Source organism: Amblyraja radiata, chromosome 15, assembly GCF_010909765.2.
Source record: "Amblyraja radiata isolate CabotCenter1 chromosome 15, sAmbRad1.1.pri, whole genome shotgun sequence".
Taxonomy (NCBI): Eukaryota; Metazoa; Chordata; class Chondrichthyes; order Rajiformes; family Rajidae; genus Amblyraja; species Amblyraja radiata.
The window spans coordinates 33618985-33638617 of NC_045970.1; the positions used below are offsets into that span (position 1 = coordinate 33618985).

General features: G+C 39.5%; 1 protein-coding gene across 3 annotated transcripts in view; it reads right to left on the reverse strand.

Annotated features, from left to right (window-relative positions):
* Nucleotides 1–278: 278 nt before the first annotated feature.
* add3 (adducin 3) overlaps nucleotides 279–19633 on the reverse strand; it is a 131634-nt gene continuing 112279 nt past the window's right edge. For 2 of the 3 annotated variants that reach the window (XM_033034001.1, XM_033034000.1), the window contains exons 10-14: nucleotides 17783–18040; nucleotides 12973–13086; nucleotides 11747–11836; nucleotides 7567–7699; nucleotides 279–3198 (exon numbers count right to left, since the gene is read on the reverse strand). In XM_033034001.1, coding sequence (XP_032889892.1) covers nucleotides 2927–3198; nucleotides 7567–7699; nucleotides 11747–11836; nucleotides 12973–13086; nucleotides 17783–18040 — 867 coding nt within the window. In that variant the 3' untranslated portion in view covers nucleotides 279–2926. Of the gene's footprint in view, nucleotides 3199–6263; nucleotides 6348–7566; nucleotides 7700–11746; nucleotides 11837–12972; nucleotides 13087–17782; nucleotides 18041–19633 lie in introns of all 3 variants that reach the window. The other variant, XM_033033999.1, reaches the window with a different exon arrangement.

Below are 19633 nucleotides of genomic sequence, written 5' to 3' on the forward strand. Positions count from 1 at the left end.
AACAGCATTTTGGAAATGATTTGAGCATGCACACCATGATACTATTCATGTGTGAAGATGGCCTTTATGCTTGTACTGTATCAGCAAAGACACACGACAGTTTAGCTTTGCATCCTGTGGGTAAAAAAAACCTGATTAAATACATTCACGTTTTCTTGTAACTCGAGTACATCTTAAATCTTCATTTTAACAATCAGACATCTATATACAATCCTCAAAAAAAATGTTGTCTTTCCTATTCTATTGCTTGGAATTCTTTCATGCAGAGGCAACACAAATTTGGTGTTTATATTGGTATTTAATTTTTCATAGAGCAAGTAAGCTGCTATACAGAGTGCCATTTCTTTTACATTCTTCCATAAGCAGATTCCAGATTTTAAAATGCTCCAATAGTTTAGATGGGTTACAGAATTTCAAAAATAAGAAAGCTATGGGATTTTATCAGAATATAATTTAATAAGCACATAATATCAAATAATTTCAATCAAAGAGTAAGGTTATTGGAAAATAAGTCTAGTATAAGGTACAAATTATAGATTACTAAAATGAGATGTCTCCACATTGTAAAATACTGCTTATTAGTGGACTTTACATGGATTAGCAACACATCTAAAAAGCAATTTTGTTAAAGCTTTATATATTCCACAGGGTTGCTGCACTTATATGTAGTGCCATTAACAAGGTGCAACAAGGTCAGTTAAGTCCATTTTAAGCAATGCCATTAAGCAAAGTCCATTTTAATGCACAAAAGCTGTAGGAATAATGTAGACAGATAGTTTTGATTTGAAAATAATCCCCCCAATTTCTCCCTCCCCTCCCCTCTCCAAAAAAGTTACCAGTAGCACATGTCCAGATAACTATCTTAGAGTTAACTAAAAAAAGTTGGCATTTAAAAAAAAGTTAATTTTACTTTTCTTTCCAGTACTTAGTGTTGAGATGGTGTTGTTCCCTTTCAGAGATCCATTCCTACAGCCTCGAACCATCTAACAACCCCAATTTCATTCATCAACATTCGGTATTCAGACTCTCATTCACATTGCTAATTGGGATTCCAATCACAGACCCCAATGTAGTGGTTTTCTTTATTTTCTCTCAAACTCATTTAGTGGCTCTCTCTCGAGTTTCTAAACTCAGCTCACGCATTTATTAGGTCCTTCTCCTGACAGAACTACCATGAAAATATTTAGTTTTAGAAGAATTAGTAACAGAAGTCTATTCATCTGGTAAACCCATCTTCATCAGAGAACAGGTAAGGTTGTTATAAATGGAGAAACAATATGGAGATCAGCGTTTAAATCTCTTATGCTTATAAAAATACCATATTGTCATTCTGAAGCAAAAGTTCAAATGAAAAATACAAATTACTTATTCCAATGTTGGCATTTTGTTCAAAAGGATACGAATCCATGGAAGTCATCAGTATATAGCAAGTTTAATTGTAATCACAAATCAGGTCACTTTTTAAATGTGCACATCATTGATCGATTTCTTAGTCTTTGAACGTGATCTTATCGTTTCCCACTGCATATTTTACACAAGAAAACACTTTGTAGCAAATGTATTACAAGTACTGCACAAGAGAACATACAACGTGAAAAATAATTTTTACATAAAATGTGAAAGATCAATTCTATATGATGTTTCTCTTGACAGTTAATAGCATGCTACCACAGTAGAATTCATTTATATAAAAAAGATGGGTTTCTTGGGAAAATACTACTTAAATCTCAGTGTGGTCACTAACATTGCAGAATAAATTCACAACTGTAACAAGAATGAACTTTGTCATTCACATTAAAAACCAATCTTACACTGGGGAAACTAATCTTCTTCCAGGAGAGATAAAGTGTCCACGAACACGTCACGAGACCAAACCCTGTTGGCTCATCGATGGGCAAGTCAGTACAGTCAACTTCATGGCCAACAACTGATAGCCAATCAAGAGCCACATGGATACGGTCAAGATGTGGACCAAGGCAAACAATGTTTGCAATGTTACTTGGCATCTTGGGATTTAAGGGAGGAATGAGAGGAACAAATGGGTCAATTAAAAGCGACATGATTCAAGGAGCAGGCTAGCACCAGATCATTGTGTTCTAGCTTAATTTTTCTAGATCATGCATTTAAAACATTATCTTCATGCCTTTTTTATTCTTTTATGCTACAAGTTGAACCACACTTTCAAAAACAAAACGTCAATTGCCTATTTACCACTTTCCATTTATCACAACTCAATCCTTTTCCCATAATTACGCCGGCTGCACACCCTGCCTTTCCCTTTCTGGTAGTATTATTTCTCCTTCATTTGGTTACCTCATGGATTCACGCATGTTTTAGTTACTAGTAAATTAAGTATACCAAAAGTGCAGTATAGTTTGTTTTTTTAAAAGAGAACAAAAGATACTATTGACACGAGTCCAGTTTTGTATAATCTAGCCCATTAATATCAGAACCACAACATGCCTAGACTTTCCATGGTATACTCGAGTCAGGCAGTCTTAGTCATTTATTTTTCATTAAACCCTTATATAGCATGCTTGTAACGTTTATTTAATCGTGTTAAAAAATTTAGAAAGTTTTCTGTCATGGATTAAATTATCTGTCTAAATGTATAAAATTTCCACACTTTAGCGGACTTACTGAGATGAGTTTCATTTAAAGATTAAAATCAATTCCATTGTATAACAGTTCCAGGTCTAGAATTAACTAGAATGTGATTTCATTTTGGCAAAAGGTTAGTTGCTAAAGAAACTTGCAATAATATTTAAATGCTAGATTTAAACCCCCTTTGTGCCTTTTTCCATTCATTCTTGGTCAGTGCACAGTCAAAAGATGTTTAGCACATTTTGTTGAACATGTCAACATGTTAAAACTGACATTAATTTGACCAGCATTTTAATTGCAGAACATCCCTGCAAACTCATCATTATGCTTCCACCTTCTCTCTCTTTTTGTTCTTTTTCAGGAATGATGGCGTGCGGAATTTCTTTTTCTTTTTTGATGGAGATTTCGAAGGAGATCCCTCAGGTGAAAGGGCATCACTAGCATTCAGATCCACCTTTTCAGTTGACTTGATGGTGATCTCCACGCTCTCCACAGTGCCAGTTGTCAACTGGCTGATGCGGTTTGTCACGTCTTCTGCAAAAGCTTGTCCGTCTTCCTTCCCTCCATTCACTACCACCGCTGGTGGAGTGTTATCTAATGCACAATCATCATTAATGAAAAACTGTTAAGTACACTTTACAACTAAAACATAAATACAATTAAAGTTGTATTAGAATGCTGTTCGCTGTTTAATTTAAAATAAAAATTCTGTGTTCATAAAAAATAAATGTTAACATGTGGTTGTCATCTGAGGAGCAGGCTGGGCAGCAAACAGAATTTTTTTGCTATAATTAAACTGCATGACTGTAGATAAATCAGAATACTCCTCTCCTTGCATGTCCCCCAATAGCTCATGGCTTTTGTAAGACCTACTATTTATTCTCATTTATATTCTAAACCGTGACCATTCAGCCTCCCTATCTGGCAAAGAGACATAGATAAAGTGGGCAGGCAAATCTTTGGCAGATACAGGCAGAGTTTTACACTTGGACTAACTTATCCAAGATGACATCCTAAAGTTAGTCCCATGGATCTGAGCCATATACATGGTCCAGATCTGTCTAAACCCCTCTTATGCATGAATTTGTCCAAAACGTATTTTCAATGTTGTAACTTTACCTGCCTCTACCACTTCCTCTGGCAGCTCGTTCTGAATATCCATCATCCTTTGTATGAAAAGCTTGCCCTCAGGGGTCCCCTTTAAAGATTTTATCTCTCACCTGAAAGCTATCGCGGAGCGGGCGATGCCTTGCCTGGGTCGCTGCGCTGGAGCTCCGGTGAGCTGAAGATCACTGGGGAAAACATCGCGGAGCTGCGGGACTGTGGAGCTGAACTTTACACCGGGAGCCTGGGATCTCTAGATGAGATCGCCAGTTGTGGAGCTCCAACCGGCGCGGCCTTGTTGGCTTTGGAAGCCGCGGCCTCCAGTACGGAAGCGGCCGTTCCAGGGTTCCCAAGCCGCTGAGAGGACTCTCCCGATGCCGGAGCAACATCACCCGGCGAGAACGGCCTGGAACATCGGGCCTCCGTAGAGGCAACTGTGGAGGCCTTAATAGGCCCGACTATGGGTGAACTGGGGTTGGGGACTAGACTTTGTGCCTTCCCTCATGGTGGGAGCCATTGTGGGGGGATGTTCTTTATGTTTAAAACTCTTATTAATGTTATGTCTGTATTCCTTCTTTATGTGCTGCAAAATGGCAAGAAGCATTTCACTTCACTACACCTAGGTGTATGTGAATGTGACCAATAAAATACCTTTGATACTTTGGTTGCAATGTACATGAAACACAAAAGTTGTGTCCAGGTACAAGTATTAGGAAGGCAACTGAAATGTTTGCCGCACCCCCCCCCCCCCGCACAAATGGTATTTTATATTTTATGCTTACGTAAAAAATAAAAACAGATCAGATCTGACCTGAAATGTTAACCATTTCCGTCTCCACAGATACAATCTCGGTTTTCGTTTAAAATTGCCAGTAACTCTTCAACAACTGTGGGATGACCTTATTACAACTGTTCCGGGCATACTTCATACTTTTGGCCTCATTGTTTGAAGGATATACTTGTATTGGAAACAATTCAATAAAGTTTATTCAACCGATTGTGGGAGAAAGGGGTGACATATGAAGCCTCTACTAATTGTATTTCAGAAGAATGATACATTTCTACATCATTCTTGATCATCTTAAGAAACAGAATCTTACTGAAACTGAAAATTCTGAAGAGCATGAGGTGTTAAATGTTGAGATGATTTATTCTTTGTGAAGGAATCTAGATCTATGGAACAAAGATCCTTAAGAATCTTTGACATTTTCCAAGAGGTCCGGAAGTCAAGTCATTCATTATATTGAAGGCCAAAAGAGAAAGACGTGGTATATATAGGAACGTACATGCAGGAACGTATTATGGGGAGAAGGCAAAAAAGCAGACATACCAAGTTCTGTTTGGCCATTATAGTCAGTGAATGGCAGTGCGGGCTTGAAGGGTGCTGTGGCCTAATCCAGCTTCTATTTCTTCCTAAATCGGTTTCTCAGCCAATTCTCCCTTACCCACAACTATCTGAACCAGAACCAGTCTGCCTGTCGCTTTGTTATTTTATCTGAACTCAAGATCAAGTCAAATTACATCTCCATATCAATAAAACTGCCCATTTCCCGCCCTCTACATTCATCTTAACTCTACCAATCCTCAGATCAGTGGAACGGAAATTCTTAGCCATGCCTTTCCTAGCTCTGATTTGATTTCAATGCATCACTGGCCTGCTCCGTCATTTTATCTGCAACTTGATCATCCTAAGTGTCTACCTTACACTCTTGCTTGAGCTAAATCTCATGGATTAGCAACATTTTGACTTTAAAATTCCCATCTTGTTTTTAACTCTCTATGGCCTCACCCTTTCCTATTGCTTTAATTGCCCCCTCTCCTATAACCTCTATTTTGGTCTCCTGATAATAATTGTTCCATTTGCAGCCTGCCTTCAACTCTCAAGGACCTGAGCTCTGGAGTTCTTTTTCCCCCATTAGGATTGGCAATTTCCTCCAAGAATCTTAAATACCATCTTTTTGGCCAGTGTTTGGTCATTTAACCAAGCAACTTATTTTCTTTGTTCAAAAGGGAACTGCAGATGCTGGAATATCGAAGGTACACAAAATTGCTGGGGAAACTCAGCGGGTGCAGCAGCATCTATGGAGCGAAGGAAATAGGCGACGTTTCGGGCCGAAGGGGAAGAAGGGTTTCGGCCCGAAACGTCGCCTATTTCCTTCGCTCCATAGATGCTGCTGCACCCGCTGAGTTTCCCCAGCAATTTTGTGTACCTAACTTATTTTCTTTGACAAGTTGAGTCATTTTATTTGGCAGTGGCCTTCTGATAAGCCTTCAGATGTTGTGGCTATGGTCATATAGCTACAGCGAAGAGCCACATCAATAAAAGTCACTGCATCAGTGGCACAACCACATGGTGCATGTTAAACCACCTTACCCATTCCATGGATCTCTATATCAAATAAATGATCTCCAAGGTATTTTCAAGTCACAAAATATGTAATTTCTCCAAAGATTTCTAACTGATGTATGTTGTAGAGGTGGGACTAGAAATTTGTGCAGGCATACCAATATCTGGGAAAGCAAATGACAAAAGAAAAAGAGTTGAAATGTCCCACCTTCCAATTCTGCTGGTAAGGCGTGTGGGGATTGAGTTGGTGATAACGCAGAACCATCATCTGATGTTAGTTCATGTTCAGCATCTGTAGGGGAAGAGTTAGTATATTTTCCCTTTTTAATGTTAAAATTCTACATGCTTTACAAAGATTTCATGCTTTTTAGTACAAACAAATAATTTGTTAGGTTTATAACTAAAAAACAGGATTAATTTCATGTAAAATTAGTGAAGCTGAATCAACTATGAAACATATCTAAAAAAATTGTCCAGCAGCTAATTACTGACCAACTATTCTGTGTTTCTTCAATTGTGAAGCACAGTTCATTAAGATGTTAAGAATTGCACACAAAATTAGTAAGAGCATTTAGTCCCTGTGATGGTTAACTCATGTTAGTCATTATTCCATGGGAGCCAGCAGACTTTAATTACAACATCCTTGTGGTCGTTTATCATGCGAGTGAAAATTGTGCATATCTCTTTACGTAAAGTGCTAATTTCTCTGCTTGGGGGTGGTGGGTGGCAGAGAGAAATGAGGAAGGGGAGGGAGGGGGGGAAAGAGGAGGGAGAGGAGGAGACTGTGAGGAGAGGGAGAGAGCAAGTAGGAATGTAACATTAGACATCTGAGAATGCCAAATGTCCATTCACAGATGCTGCCTGCTGAGTTCCACCAACACTTCTTTTGCTCAAGATTCTAGTACCTACAATTTCTTGTGTCACAATAACATGAGGCATACGTATCATGTGAAATATAGAAAGAGAACATCATTGCAAATTACCTTTTTAAACTTAATCATCTACAAAACAACTCTTGTCAGCTGGGAGATATGACAGAATTCAGAATGAAGGAAGTACACGTGAAAAGTAAGATCCTACGACACGATCATAACATTTTAAATTCATACTATCATTTTATGGAAACTCATTTGGTTCAATGAGAAGAGAATCAGCAGTTAAACACAAAAACTAACGTCAGGAATACAAGAGGAATCAATGCTGTGAGAAGCAGAACTCAGAAGGGGAGTGGGAGCCATTATTGACAAAGCCACTCCTTGGTAAATCTTGAGATTCAGTGCAGAGCTTGAGGCTGAAATCCAAAAATAAACCAGCAATGTAAATAGTAAAGAATAAAAATAGTTGCATGCGGCATTAGACTTATCAACCACAGGAGGTCACCGTTTCTAACACAGCAACATTTTCTTGCCCACACAGATTATGAAAATTAACATTAAATCATTTACACTGTGCAGTCATAATTTTCTGGACAAACTTTTAATTTAGTTTCCATAATGACAAAATTGCCTTACCATCCAATCCTTGCTGTTTTCGTTCTATCATCGTTTTGTATTCCTCCAATTCATTCTCGTTGAGGTAACTGAATGGGTTTGGTGGGCCAGTTGGGATCTGCTCACTCATCCTTTCAATTTCCAGTTGCGTAAGCTGCAACAGAATTACTTTGACATGAATAACTTCACAGTGGAAGGTTTTAAACTTTTCAGTTTTATCCCTCCAGATAATTCCCAAAATAAATCACAGCACTTCATATAGAAATTTTAGTTCTTGGTGAATTGTGATAATAATTAACTGCAAATTTCCTTCTTTGAGAAGGCAATAGGCAAATTTAACTAAGGTCGGTGTAAGCATTACCAATTTTCTCAGGACACTTCAGCGTAAACTTGAAATTTTTTGACAATATAAATGCTATGTTTTCTTTAAATAATGTGGATTACGATTACTGGTGTACATACATCCCTGTTGTGAATTCAACATTGCTCCACTTCCAATTCCTTTCCAAATTCAACCATGCATTCTCTCTAATTGTACAACACACTTGTATAAGGAAATGAAACACAACTTGCATATGCAGAAACAAGGAACTGGTTTACACAAAATGACAGAGTGCTGGAGATGTACATATCTTGGAAATGTCTGACTTGACAGACATGACATGTTTATAAATGTTCACCTAAATCTGCTTTGTACCTTTGTTCAAAAATAAGCTTCAAATAAACATAAGGAGTCTTTAACAAATCTCTGCAAGCTATCTTTGGTTAGCCCCCTAGGTTCTCATATGTTAATAATTTCAAATCTTGTTTTCGATGATGTTAATTGAGCAACTTTCCAAATTGTGCTTTCCCCTTTATACCAGATTGTTGGAAGAAAAACAAACCTGTTGGAACACATTCCAGTCAGAATCATTGCTGAATAAATAAATCGTTTACACTAATCAGTATTGCAAACAATGACGATATTTGGTTTACTCTTTGGGATTTGGTCAGTGCTGCCGAGGTCAGCACAGGCCCTCTGTTCCTACAGACCTAACGAAAAAAATGTTCAAATTCTCCCATCAAAGCTTAAAGAATTTTTCAAGATAATAACAACAATAACGTTTATAATAAAACAGAATATAGTTCATACACCTTTAGTTTACGTATGTGCCATGTTAGGGTGAACATGAAAGGAAATTACAGAGTGTATTTGCATAGCAATACGTTATGGGTGTTGCTAGCAAACTGGTGTTTCTGACTTACAGAAAGAGAAAAAAACCCTCATGAAATCTGGGCATTGCTTGTGCCCTGCGTTAGCCTCATGAGGAGGAGTTGGCAAAATTTGTTCTGGAGTGTAAAGTGCTTTGCTCCAATTGCTTTTGCTGTATCTAGTGCTCTTAGCAAGAAAAAAAGTTTTTCACAGTACTTCAGTGAACTTGACAATAAACTAAGCTAGTAATTTCTAGCTATCATAGATAGTCATAGTCATATTGCATGGAAACAGGCCCTTCTATCCAACTTTCCCATGACCATCTACACTAATCCACCTGCTCGAGTTTGGCCCATATCCCTCTAAACCCATCATTTGGAATGATTTGCATTAGCTGAAGACTAGCCTTGGTGATGAAAACAGAGATGGATCATCTAGGTGGCACTTCTGGTAGAACCTGTTTGTGAATACCATTACAATATTTGAGTTTTTATTACCACAGTAACAATCATACATCTGCAAAAATATGATTTACTGGGGTAGTGTCAAAAACGAATAACTTCAAGCACGTTTGTCAGAGGCAGTTACAATTAATGCCACAACATACAAGGATATCTGAAGCAAAACAGAGCTAAAACAACACAGCAGATACCAAAATGAAAAGAAGACTTCCAATTCGTTCAGTCACTCTACACCTCCATCCCCCACCAGAAAGGCCTTAAAGCCCTCAGTTTCTTCCTCGACTCGGGAGCCATCCAATTTCCCTCTACTAACACTCTACTCTGCCTCGCGGAGTTGGTCCTTACCCTCAACAGCTTCTCCTTTGACTCCTCCCACTTCCTCCAAGTCCAAAACATGGGCCCCAGCTATGCCTGCATCTTTGTAGGATAAGTTGAACAATACCTGTTCCAGACGTACACTGGCCCTATCCCCGAACTCTATCCCCGTTACATTGATGACTGCATCGGTGCTACCTCCTGTACCCATGCAGAACTCATGGACTTCATCAACTTCACCACCAATTTTCATCCTGCACTGAAATTTACTTAGACCATCTCAGACACCTCCCTCCCCTTTCTTGATCTCACTCTCCATCACAAGAAATGGACTATTAACCGACGTCTATTACAAACCCACTAACTCCCACAACTATCTCGACTACATTTCTTCCCACCCTGCTTCCTGCAAAGACTCTATCCCCTACTCCCAATTCCTCCGTCTATGCTGCATCTGCGCCCAAGATGAGGTTCCATACTAGAACATCCGAGATGTCCTCGTTCTTTAGGGAACTGGGGTTCGTTCCCCTCTTTCATCATAAATGATGCCCTTACTCGTGTCTCCATGGTACCCCGCAGCTCCGCCCTTGCTCCCCCTCCCCCTAGTCGCAACAGAGTCCCCTTAGTCCTTCCACCCCATCAGCCGTTGCATACAACACATAATCCTCCGAAATTTCCGCCACCTCCAACTGGGTCCCACCACGAGCCACATTTTCCCATCTCCACCCCTTTCTACCTCCCGCAGAGATGTTCCCTCCACAACTCCCTGGTTAACTCATCCCTTCCCACCCAAACCACCCCCTCCCCATGTACCTTCCCCTGCAACCACAGAAGATGCAACACCTGTCGCTATACCTCCTCCCTCGACTCTGTCCAGGGACACCGACAGTCCTTTCAGGTTAGGCAGAGGTTCACTTGCACCTCCTCCAACCTCATCTACAGTATCTGTTGTTCAAAATGTGGACTCTTAAACATCGGTGAGAGCAGACTGGGCGATCGTTTTGCTTATTTCGCCTGGGCAGCTTACAGCCCAGTGATATGAATATTGATTTCTCTCACTTTAGGTAGCCCCAGCATTCCCTCTCTCTCTCTCTATGCCTCCCCCACCCAAGTCGCACTAGCTTCTCATTTCCACCCAACAAACAGCTTACAATGGCCTGTTTCCTTTATCATCGTTACTTTTTTGCATATCTATCATTCATTATTCTTCATCTCTCCACATCACCGTCTATATCTCTCGTTTCCCTTATCCCTAACCAGTCTGAAGAAGGGTCTCGACCCGAGACATCACCCATTCCTTCTCTGTGATGAGATGCTGCCTGTCCTGCTGAGTTACTGCAGCTTTTAGTGTCTATCATCCATTTTGTATTATTTGTTTACAGCAGACATGTCGGACAGCTTAATCATTTCCACATGACCTGTTTGCACAGAATATTTCATGTAGTAAGTCAAGATTCCAGATGCACATATTGTGTTCCTGACAAACCTCTGCAGCATTTACACATTGTTGAATGTGTAAGAATCACAGGTCAGCTGGGCAGAATGCGCCTGATGATTACCAAAGCAGCTAAGTTATGGAGGGTTGACCGAGAGTAAATAAACATGTGATGGACATAAAATTGGATTCAAACACTCTTAGAACATCTCTGTAGAGCTTCAACATTGACACATATCACTGGAAACAAGCAGCATTGGATCTTCCCGTTTGGCCTACCCACATAAAAAAATTGGTGCTTGCTCACATGAAGAAGCTAGAATGCAGGAAGGAAAGAGGGAGAGAGAATTTCTAAGAACAAACAGCACTGATGTTACAGCATTTCTACACCCATGTCAACTGTGTTGAAGGAATACTGCAAAACTATAGACTATATGTCAATGGCTTGCTCGAGAGCAAGTGGCGAACAACATTCTATATCACTGAGTTTCTTTCAATAGGGATTTAATGTGTTTCATTTGTGATAATTAACGAGATACAAATTCACTGGAAAGTTGAAGAGTTCTCTTTGTTTTGGCTAATCTGCATTAAAATAACAAATGCATTTGGCTTTAACTGGGAACTCTGACACTGATTTTAATGCAAATGGATGCTGGTCATCTCTTTTCGGCTGATCTTAGCTATGGCTCATTTCAAATGTGGATGTTTTAATTAGAAGGGAATTTAATTGGTAACTTTATGAACATGAAAAATTACAACTGACAAAACTACAAATTAAACTATATGATGCAACTGTACCGGGATGCCTTTCTTCTCAATAACAATACCAGCCAGTAATTGCGACTGTGGCCCCGCAGTCTTCATGTCATATCGATTCTGTTCACGAATCTGGAACAAAAGTAATGAGTCAGCCCTTGGTTCAGGCATGCTGTGTACAGCAGGAAACATGACTCTTTTGTAAATGTCATTAAACAGCTTTGATCTGATCAAAGAGTTTCACGTGATTATTTTTACCTTCAAGTAAAACCATCTGAATCTGAGCAGAACAGTGATGTTATCATAAAAAGTTTAAAGGGTTTCACAAAAACAATTTACCATGAATGATTGGAACTGCACAGAATGTAAGCCTCTCATAGTACACAATTATCACCCAGTTCCAAAATACAGGAACTATATCAACTAATAAAACTATATTAGTTGAAATAGTTTTATCAACTAATATTATATGAATATTAGTTGATAAAATATGTAATTTAAAAAGAATAAAACCAAGAAAGATTCTGTGCATGGGAAGGGATTAACTTTAATACACCCCCATATTCTCAGTCTTGGCCTATTATGTAGCTAAGCTACTTAAGATCAAATTTCCGGTTACAGCAGCTTTTGACGATCTTAACTGCAAGTCAATAGTGAGGCAAATCAAAACCTGGGTTATTGGGCGAGCTAAATTTGATATGGTGAAATCAGTAAGGGTACTGAATCGAAAGTTTCATTTCCCACGAATGGGATATAGACTATTCTTTTTGTTACGTTTAGTCCTAAATACTCTTGGGAAAGTTTGGCGGATAAGGAGCTCTGGGATTTTGACCCAATGACAAAACAACAGTGGTATTTCAAAATGGGTTAAAACGTGGAAGGAACCTTGCAAATCGTGATGCTTTCACACTTTACAAATATTTCATATTAAGACTTTCGTTAGGAAAATGATTCGTAACTTATTAAGGAAATTTTTTAACTGATACTCTTAATAAAATGATATTCAATCTATAACAAAAATTAATCAAAGTTCGACTCAATTGATTCATGTTTTGACGAAAGGATATTGACCCAAAACATCAACTCTTCTCTCGCCAAAGATGCTGCAAATATAAGTCCAGAAAATCCTGTTTCTGTTTTAGCAACTTAATACAAGGCGGAATTTATCACAACTCAACACATGTGATTTTCCAGTGAGAATATCAAACTTAAATATTTCAATAAAGTACTACTCAAAAACAGGGTTCGTGCATTAATTATCTACAAACCTTGTTTCTCTTATCATGGACCTCTCGTGGATCAGTATTTAGTGGAACAAACTGATTAGGATCTTCTATCTTGATTGGTGTCCCACTATTTGCAGTGTTGTCAGCTTTCTTCCACTGCAAAAAAACACATATAATCTCTTTATGGTTCCTGGAAGTAAAATATTGGGGTGAATTTTGCTAATTAGAAAGGACGAGCACAATGTTGCTTGCAGTTATTTAAATGGAAACAGGACAGTAAATTTTCCTGACTGCAGATGCAAAGCTAAATACAAAAGTCAAATACAAATCCTATAGTTACTGCAAGAGGCGTCCTGCTCCACCAATAGTTGCATGAAAATGGTTACCCAAAGAGATCTACCATTTAGATATAGGGAATGCAGTAAAATGCGATTCTTACCAGAACTAAACACGCTAAAAAAGACTGAGCTACCTTTCCAGTGCAAGTATCCTTTTAATAGCAAATCTTAAATTACTGTCATCTTTTCACACTGAAAATCACCATTTTATGGTTTCTAGTATGCAGGAAATTCCACAAGTTCCATGAAAATGAAAATTAAACAACTGCAGATACTCAAAATCAAAAATAAGAACAAAATAAGCAGGAAACACTCAGGTCTGTTTTTAATTAAAGTCTGAGGTGGGGGGGGGGGGGGGGGGGGGGGTGGAGGAGAAAGGGGGGAAGAGTTAACTTTTATATTTATAATTCAGAACTAATCAATTGAAATTGGATTTAATTTTTTAGGTCTGATACACTGCAATAGATGTCACAAGATATTTGCAGCAGGAAATAATTACCATTTTGAAGAGAAAACATTATACATCTGGGTCTTGTATTGGGCAACATTCAGCTGAACCATTATGAGTAATGAATTTTTTTAGTAGATTTATTCTGTCCAGTGTTCGTTCTCCTTGAAATTATGTAATCTGGCATTGAAATACTGGAAAACATTGCTTGCAGAAGCTTTGGGGAATTACGTAATGTGCTGACCCACCCTCCAGATGGAAAACTGCATGAAAACAAATAGCTTTGAGGGGCAAGCCGAGGGGAATCGGAGGAGAAAGGTTTTAATATACAGGATTGCTCTTCAACACATTTCAAAAGACAATTTAGAACTTAATAGCTTGGAATGTATTAACCCTCACCAACCAACATGCTTTGGGTAGGACTTACAAAACTATGATGAAAAACATTTTACAACGCCTTCAAAAAATCAGTTAACAATCAATCAGTAGTATTTCATTCACTGCAATTTACTGCACAGTAAATTAATAATCTACATTCCAATATTGGTGGCCAGTGGGGGGGGGGGGGCTTTCTGGAGCGCTAGTATGGGTGTTGTGGGCTGAAGGGATTGGTTTTCAGAGGGCTAATGTGGACATTGTGGGCGAATGGATTCTTTGGCTGGCGGCTCAGACACTCAAGCCTGTTGTGCTGGCAGCTCACTCACGGCTGGTGGGCTGGCAGTTGACTGACGGCTATTCCTTGAAATTCCATTTCAAGCAGGGTGCAAGGCCACCAAATTCAAGTGCAGTTTCTTACCATTTCAAGCAGGGTGCAAGGCCACTAAAGACAGCGAGTCATGACCTCTCCCTCCTCCATCTTGCAGAGACTGAGCCACGCCCATACTTCTGGGTTTTATAGCCCCCCCCATCCCACCAGAAGAGGGCGTGGTCTTCATGGCATGATTGACAGGAGAGAGAATCTCAACATTTAAATACTAATAACTCTTTTATTTTTCATCAATGGGAAAAATTCTCGGCACCTGATGAGTGGAGGGGGACTCTGAGTAAGATGGCCAAAAATCACAGCTGTATGTGGTAGCGTTTTTTCTAAAATCAATATAAAGCGCAAACAAGAAGTGGTCAAAATTAGACTCTAATTATATAGAAGACAAGACAACTTTAATTAGGCAAGGCAACTTTAATTAGGCAAGGCAACTTTAATTAGGCAAGGCAACTTTAGCATTTCCAAACCAAAGGCAACACAGCTTAAGCATTTCCAAACCAAAGCCAACACAGCTTTAGCATTTCCAAACCAAAGGCAACACAGCTTTTGCATTTCCAAACCAAAGGCAACACAGCTTTTGCATTTCCAAACCAAAGGCAACACAGCTTTAGCATTTTCAAACCAAAGGCAACACAGCTTTAGCATTTCCAAACTATATTTTCAAACCACATTAAGGGCACCGACAGGCCAGTAAAACCACTCACAGTTTAGTATACATGTGTTCAGTGTTATTCACAGCTCAGACTGGGAGACATGACCCTCTCGCTCCCCCATCTTGCAGGGACTGACTGAGGCACTCAACACTTCTAGGTTTTATAGTCCCCCCGGAAGGGGCGTGGCCTTCAGGAGAGAGAATCTCAACATTTTTTAAACACTAATAACTCTTTTATTTTTCATCGATGGTAAAAATCTTCTTGGCCTGCGCAGCGGAGGGGGACTCTGAGTAAGATGGCCAAAAATCACAGCCGTAAGTGGCAGCGTTTTTTTCTAAAATCAATATACAGAACAGGAAGTGGTCAAGATCAGACTTTTAGTAATATAGATGAATAATTGGCACAAGTATCAAATACGTAACAATAGAATTAGATGCTAGAGTTTGGCAGATAATGTTATGGAAAAATACATACTCCTGTTAACTGTTCTTATGATCTCAAATTCAGTATTTTTGTCAAAAGTCTAACATTAAAAATGTGAGCTATTCACAATATTTGAGTGCAGTTCTGTCTTCATAATTTAATTTCATGCATAGTCCATTTTTGCAATACTGATTGTTTAATTTTATTTAAAATTGGAATTTAAAGCCATTACTAAGAAAAAAACTATGTTTCTGAACATTGGTGGTGTAAACATGGAGGACTCTACAAAGAAGCGAATCCTCAATTTCCCCCCCCAAAAGAACGAAAGGTCTGGTAGAATTGTGTTTGTATCAGTAATCAAGCATAACGCCACAATAACAATATGTGCCAAATGCAACCACCTTCTATTTTGTTGCCACTTTGCTATACAAATTCAAGGCTAGTAGAAAGTAATTGAGGTAATTAAAGTAATTAAAATAATCAGAACATCTCTATTTTAAATTCGTTTTTTGGATATAAACATCTATGGTGAAGTTAGAAGATAATGTCCGTAACCAACATGCTGAGTTTTGGGGATCAAAGGAATTTGTGATGAAGGCACTTACATAAGATGTTTGGTGGAGAGTTTCTAGATGAGCAGGTGACAATGGATGATGGTACATGACTTAGTGGACTCAGATGCCAAGCAATAACCATGAGGGCAAGTACCTTATCTACCATGTCTGGACATTGGAACCCTCAACAAACTACACGGAATTAAACAATGTAAGAAACTCACATCTGCATAAATTCACTGCATCATTATTTTAACTGGCTTCCACAACTGAAAAGTCAATTTTAACTGTCCAATGCCGCCTGTCACTTAAGGAGCCTCTGTGCAAATAAATGATAAACTGCATAGCTAATTTATAAACATTGTCAAACTTTAAAACAAATCTATATCTCTTAAACTGATGAATGAGTAAACCAATATGGGAAGTCAAAATGTAATTAAAATGTAACATTTCCTTATACAAGACTAACAAAATAATTGTTGAGAGTATATTTAACGGAGAGCTTCGTAGCAAATGTGGGCCTAGCACGACAGATGCCAACAATACTGCCACGACTTAAATACACACACGCTCACACGCACTTTCCCTTGCAACCGCAGGAAAAGCTACACTTGTCGCTTTACCTCCCCCCTTGACTGCATTCAAGGACCCAAGCAGTCTGTCCAGGTGCGGCAGAGGTTCACATGCACCTCCTCCAACCTCATCTATTGCATCCACTGCTCTAGGTGTCAGCTGCTCTTCATCGGTGAGACCAAGGCTTGGCGATCGCTTCGCCAAACACCTCCGCTTGGTTAGAAATAACCAACCTGATCTTCCGATGGCTCAGCACTTCAACTCCCCCTCCCATTCCGAATCTGACCTTTCTGTCCTGGGCCTCCTCCATGGCCAGAGTGAGGTCCACCATAAATTGGAGGAGCAGCACCTCATATTTCGCTTGAGCAGTTTACACCCCAGCGGTATGAACATTGACTTCTCTAATTTCAGATCGTCCCAGCTTTCTTCTCCCCTTCCTAGCTCTCCCTCAGCCCACTGTCTCCGCCTCTTCCTCTCTTCTTCCCGCCCTCCCCCCCCACCCACACATCAGTCTGAAGAAGGGTCTCGACCCAAAATGTTGTCTATTTCCTTCGCTCCGTAGATGCTGCCTCACCCGCTGAGTTTCTCCAGCATTGTCTACCTTCGATTTTCCAGCATCTGCAGTTCCCTTTTAAACAAGAACCAAAGGACATGGGTTTAAGGTGAGGGGGAGAGATTTAGTAAGAATCTAAAGGGAAAGTTTAAAAAAAAAATATACACAAAGGGAGGTAGGTAGGTATATGGAACTAACTTCCAGAGGTGTTAATTGGGGCAGATACTATCACAACATTTAAAACACATTTGGACAGGTACATGGTTAGGATAGGTTTCGAGAGATATGGTCGTTGGGTAAAGCAATTGTTGCAGCTTCAACAGAGCAGAGATGGGTAAATATGGTGGGCCAAAGGGCCTGTTTCTGTGCTATACAACAACTCTGTGACTCAGATCTTGGTTCATCGAGGTATCAATAACATTTTTATTTCATGGCCTACTGCCGATGGCTTCAAAACATTCACCAGTTCACAAAAAATGCGGCATTCCAATATTGGTGCAAGCAATTCCAAGTCTCAATGACAGATTATTTATAAATTATTACTTACTGTGGTTTTTGACCTAGGGCTGCAATCACCTGATGGAGATTCCTCAGGAACATTGACCTTCATGTACGTGTTTGGTGTATTCAGCCATCTTGTCTTTTCCCGCTGCTGTTTTTGTGCCAGGAATTTGAGAGGAGAGTGGGGCAGTACATCATCGTCGAAGGAAAATGCAGTGACGGTCGCAGGTATCTCCACCTCTCTCTTATGCCTTAGTTTTTCCCTCAGAATTGGGTGTCTGTAAGTGTAGCCTGTTCTGTAGCCCTGCGGAGAGAGAAAATAAAAAACCTAACCGTTTTCTTCAGGTAGTAATCTGCAAGTAAATGCAAATGAGTGAACTACAGCAGTCTTGTGACAATTAAATCTCAATCATATTTATGGCATAGATAGCAGAATACAAATTGTACATAAACACACCCATTTGCTGCCATAACTATTATGCCATTTTTTTGTCTCAGGTCTACCGCAAGAGAGCATAATAATCTCTTTCCTCAAGGACAATTTTTATTGGTTATAAATCAGCCAAACACAAGCAGAAAATATGCAAAAGCATGAATTAATATTGACATGTGTGCATTAAATGCCAATTAGTATATTTTGAAACCACTCAAAATTTTCCTCATGTAATAATGGATGGATAAAGTCTGCCAGATCAAAAAAGTTCATTTAGTGTTTAAAATCCCAAATACCAAGTTCTGAAAAACGCCTTCATGTCTTCAGGATGCCACAACAGCCAAATTGTTCGTATTGGTGGAAATGTGTCAGACTCGATAACAATCAGCACGGGAACACCTCAAGGCTGAGTGCTCAGCCCCCTGCTGTACTCACTCTATACTCATGACTGCGTAGCCGGTCATAGTGCGAACTCCGTCATCAAGTTCGCTGATGACACCACTGTTGTGGGACGTATCACTGATGGGGATGAGTCAGAGAATAGAAGAGAGATCGAGCAACTGTCCATATGGTGCCAGCACAATAACCTGGCCCTCAACACCAGCAAAGCCAAGGAACTGATTGTGGACTTTGGAAGGAGTAGGATGGGGACCCACAGTCCCGTTTATATCAACGGGTCGATGGTTGAAAGAGTCAAGAGCTTCAAATTCCTGGCCGTGCACATCTCTGAAGATCTTTCCTGAAGATCTATTGGAATTTTTGGAAGATTTCATGAAGAGATGAGAAGCTAGGGCATGTGGTGCCTTTTCAAAATTTAAGTCTTTTTCTAAGTCTCCGATTTCTAAGTCTCCGATTTGTCTGACGGAACAAATAGTGATGAAGGTGCTGACTATGGATAAGTTGAATGAGTGGGCAATTAGATGGTGGGTGGTGTATAAAATAGGACATTTTGAGTTTATACTTCATTAGAAAAAGCAAATGCTGAGCATTTTTTTAAAAACCTGCTGTTGCAAAATGTTAACATTCAAAAGGTACCTGGAAATCCTCATACACAAGCTACTGATAATTAACAAGCAGGCTGTTTGGAAGATAACTGGTACATTGCCATTTATTGCAAGAAAACGAGAGAATGAGTAACAATGTCTTATTACCATTGAATGGTGCTCTGGTGAAACCACGCCTCCAATATTGTGTATCATTTTGCCTCCCTTATCCAAAAACGGTTAGAGCTGCCCTTGAGGGAGTGCAGCAAAGATTCACCAACTTTGGTTTCTCGGATGGTGGGTCTGCCATAAAAGACTGACTACCTCAGCCTTATTCTTTCAAGTTTACAGTAAGAGGAGTCTTCGTTGAAATTCTCAAGAGGCCAACAAGGTAGATGCAAGAAGAAATGTTTCTTCTGGCTAAGGAAACCAGAACTAGGGGGGTCATAGGGTCAAAATTAGGAATATGCCATTAAGGATC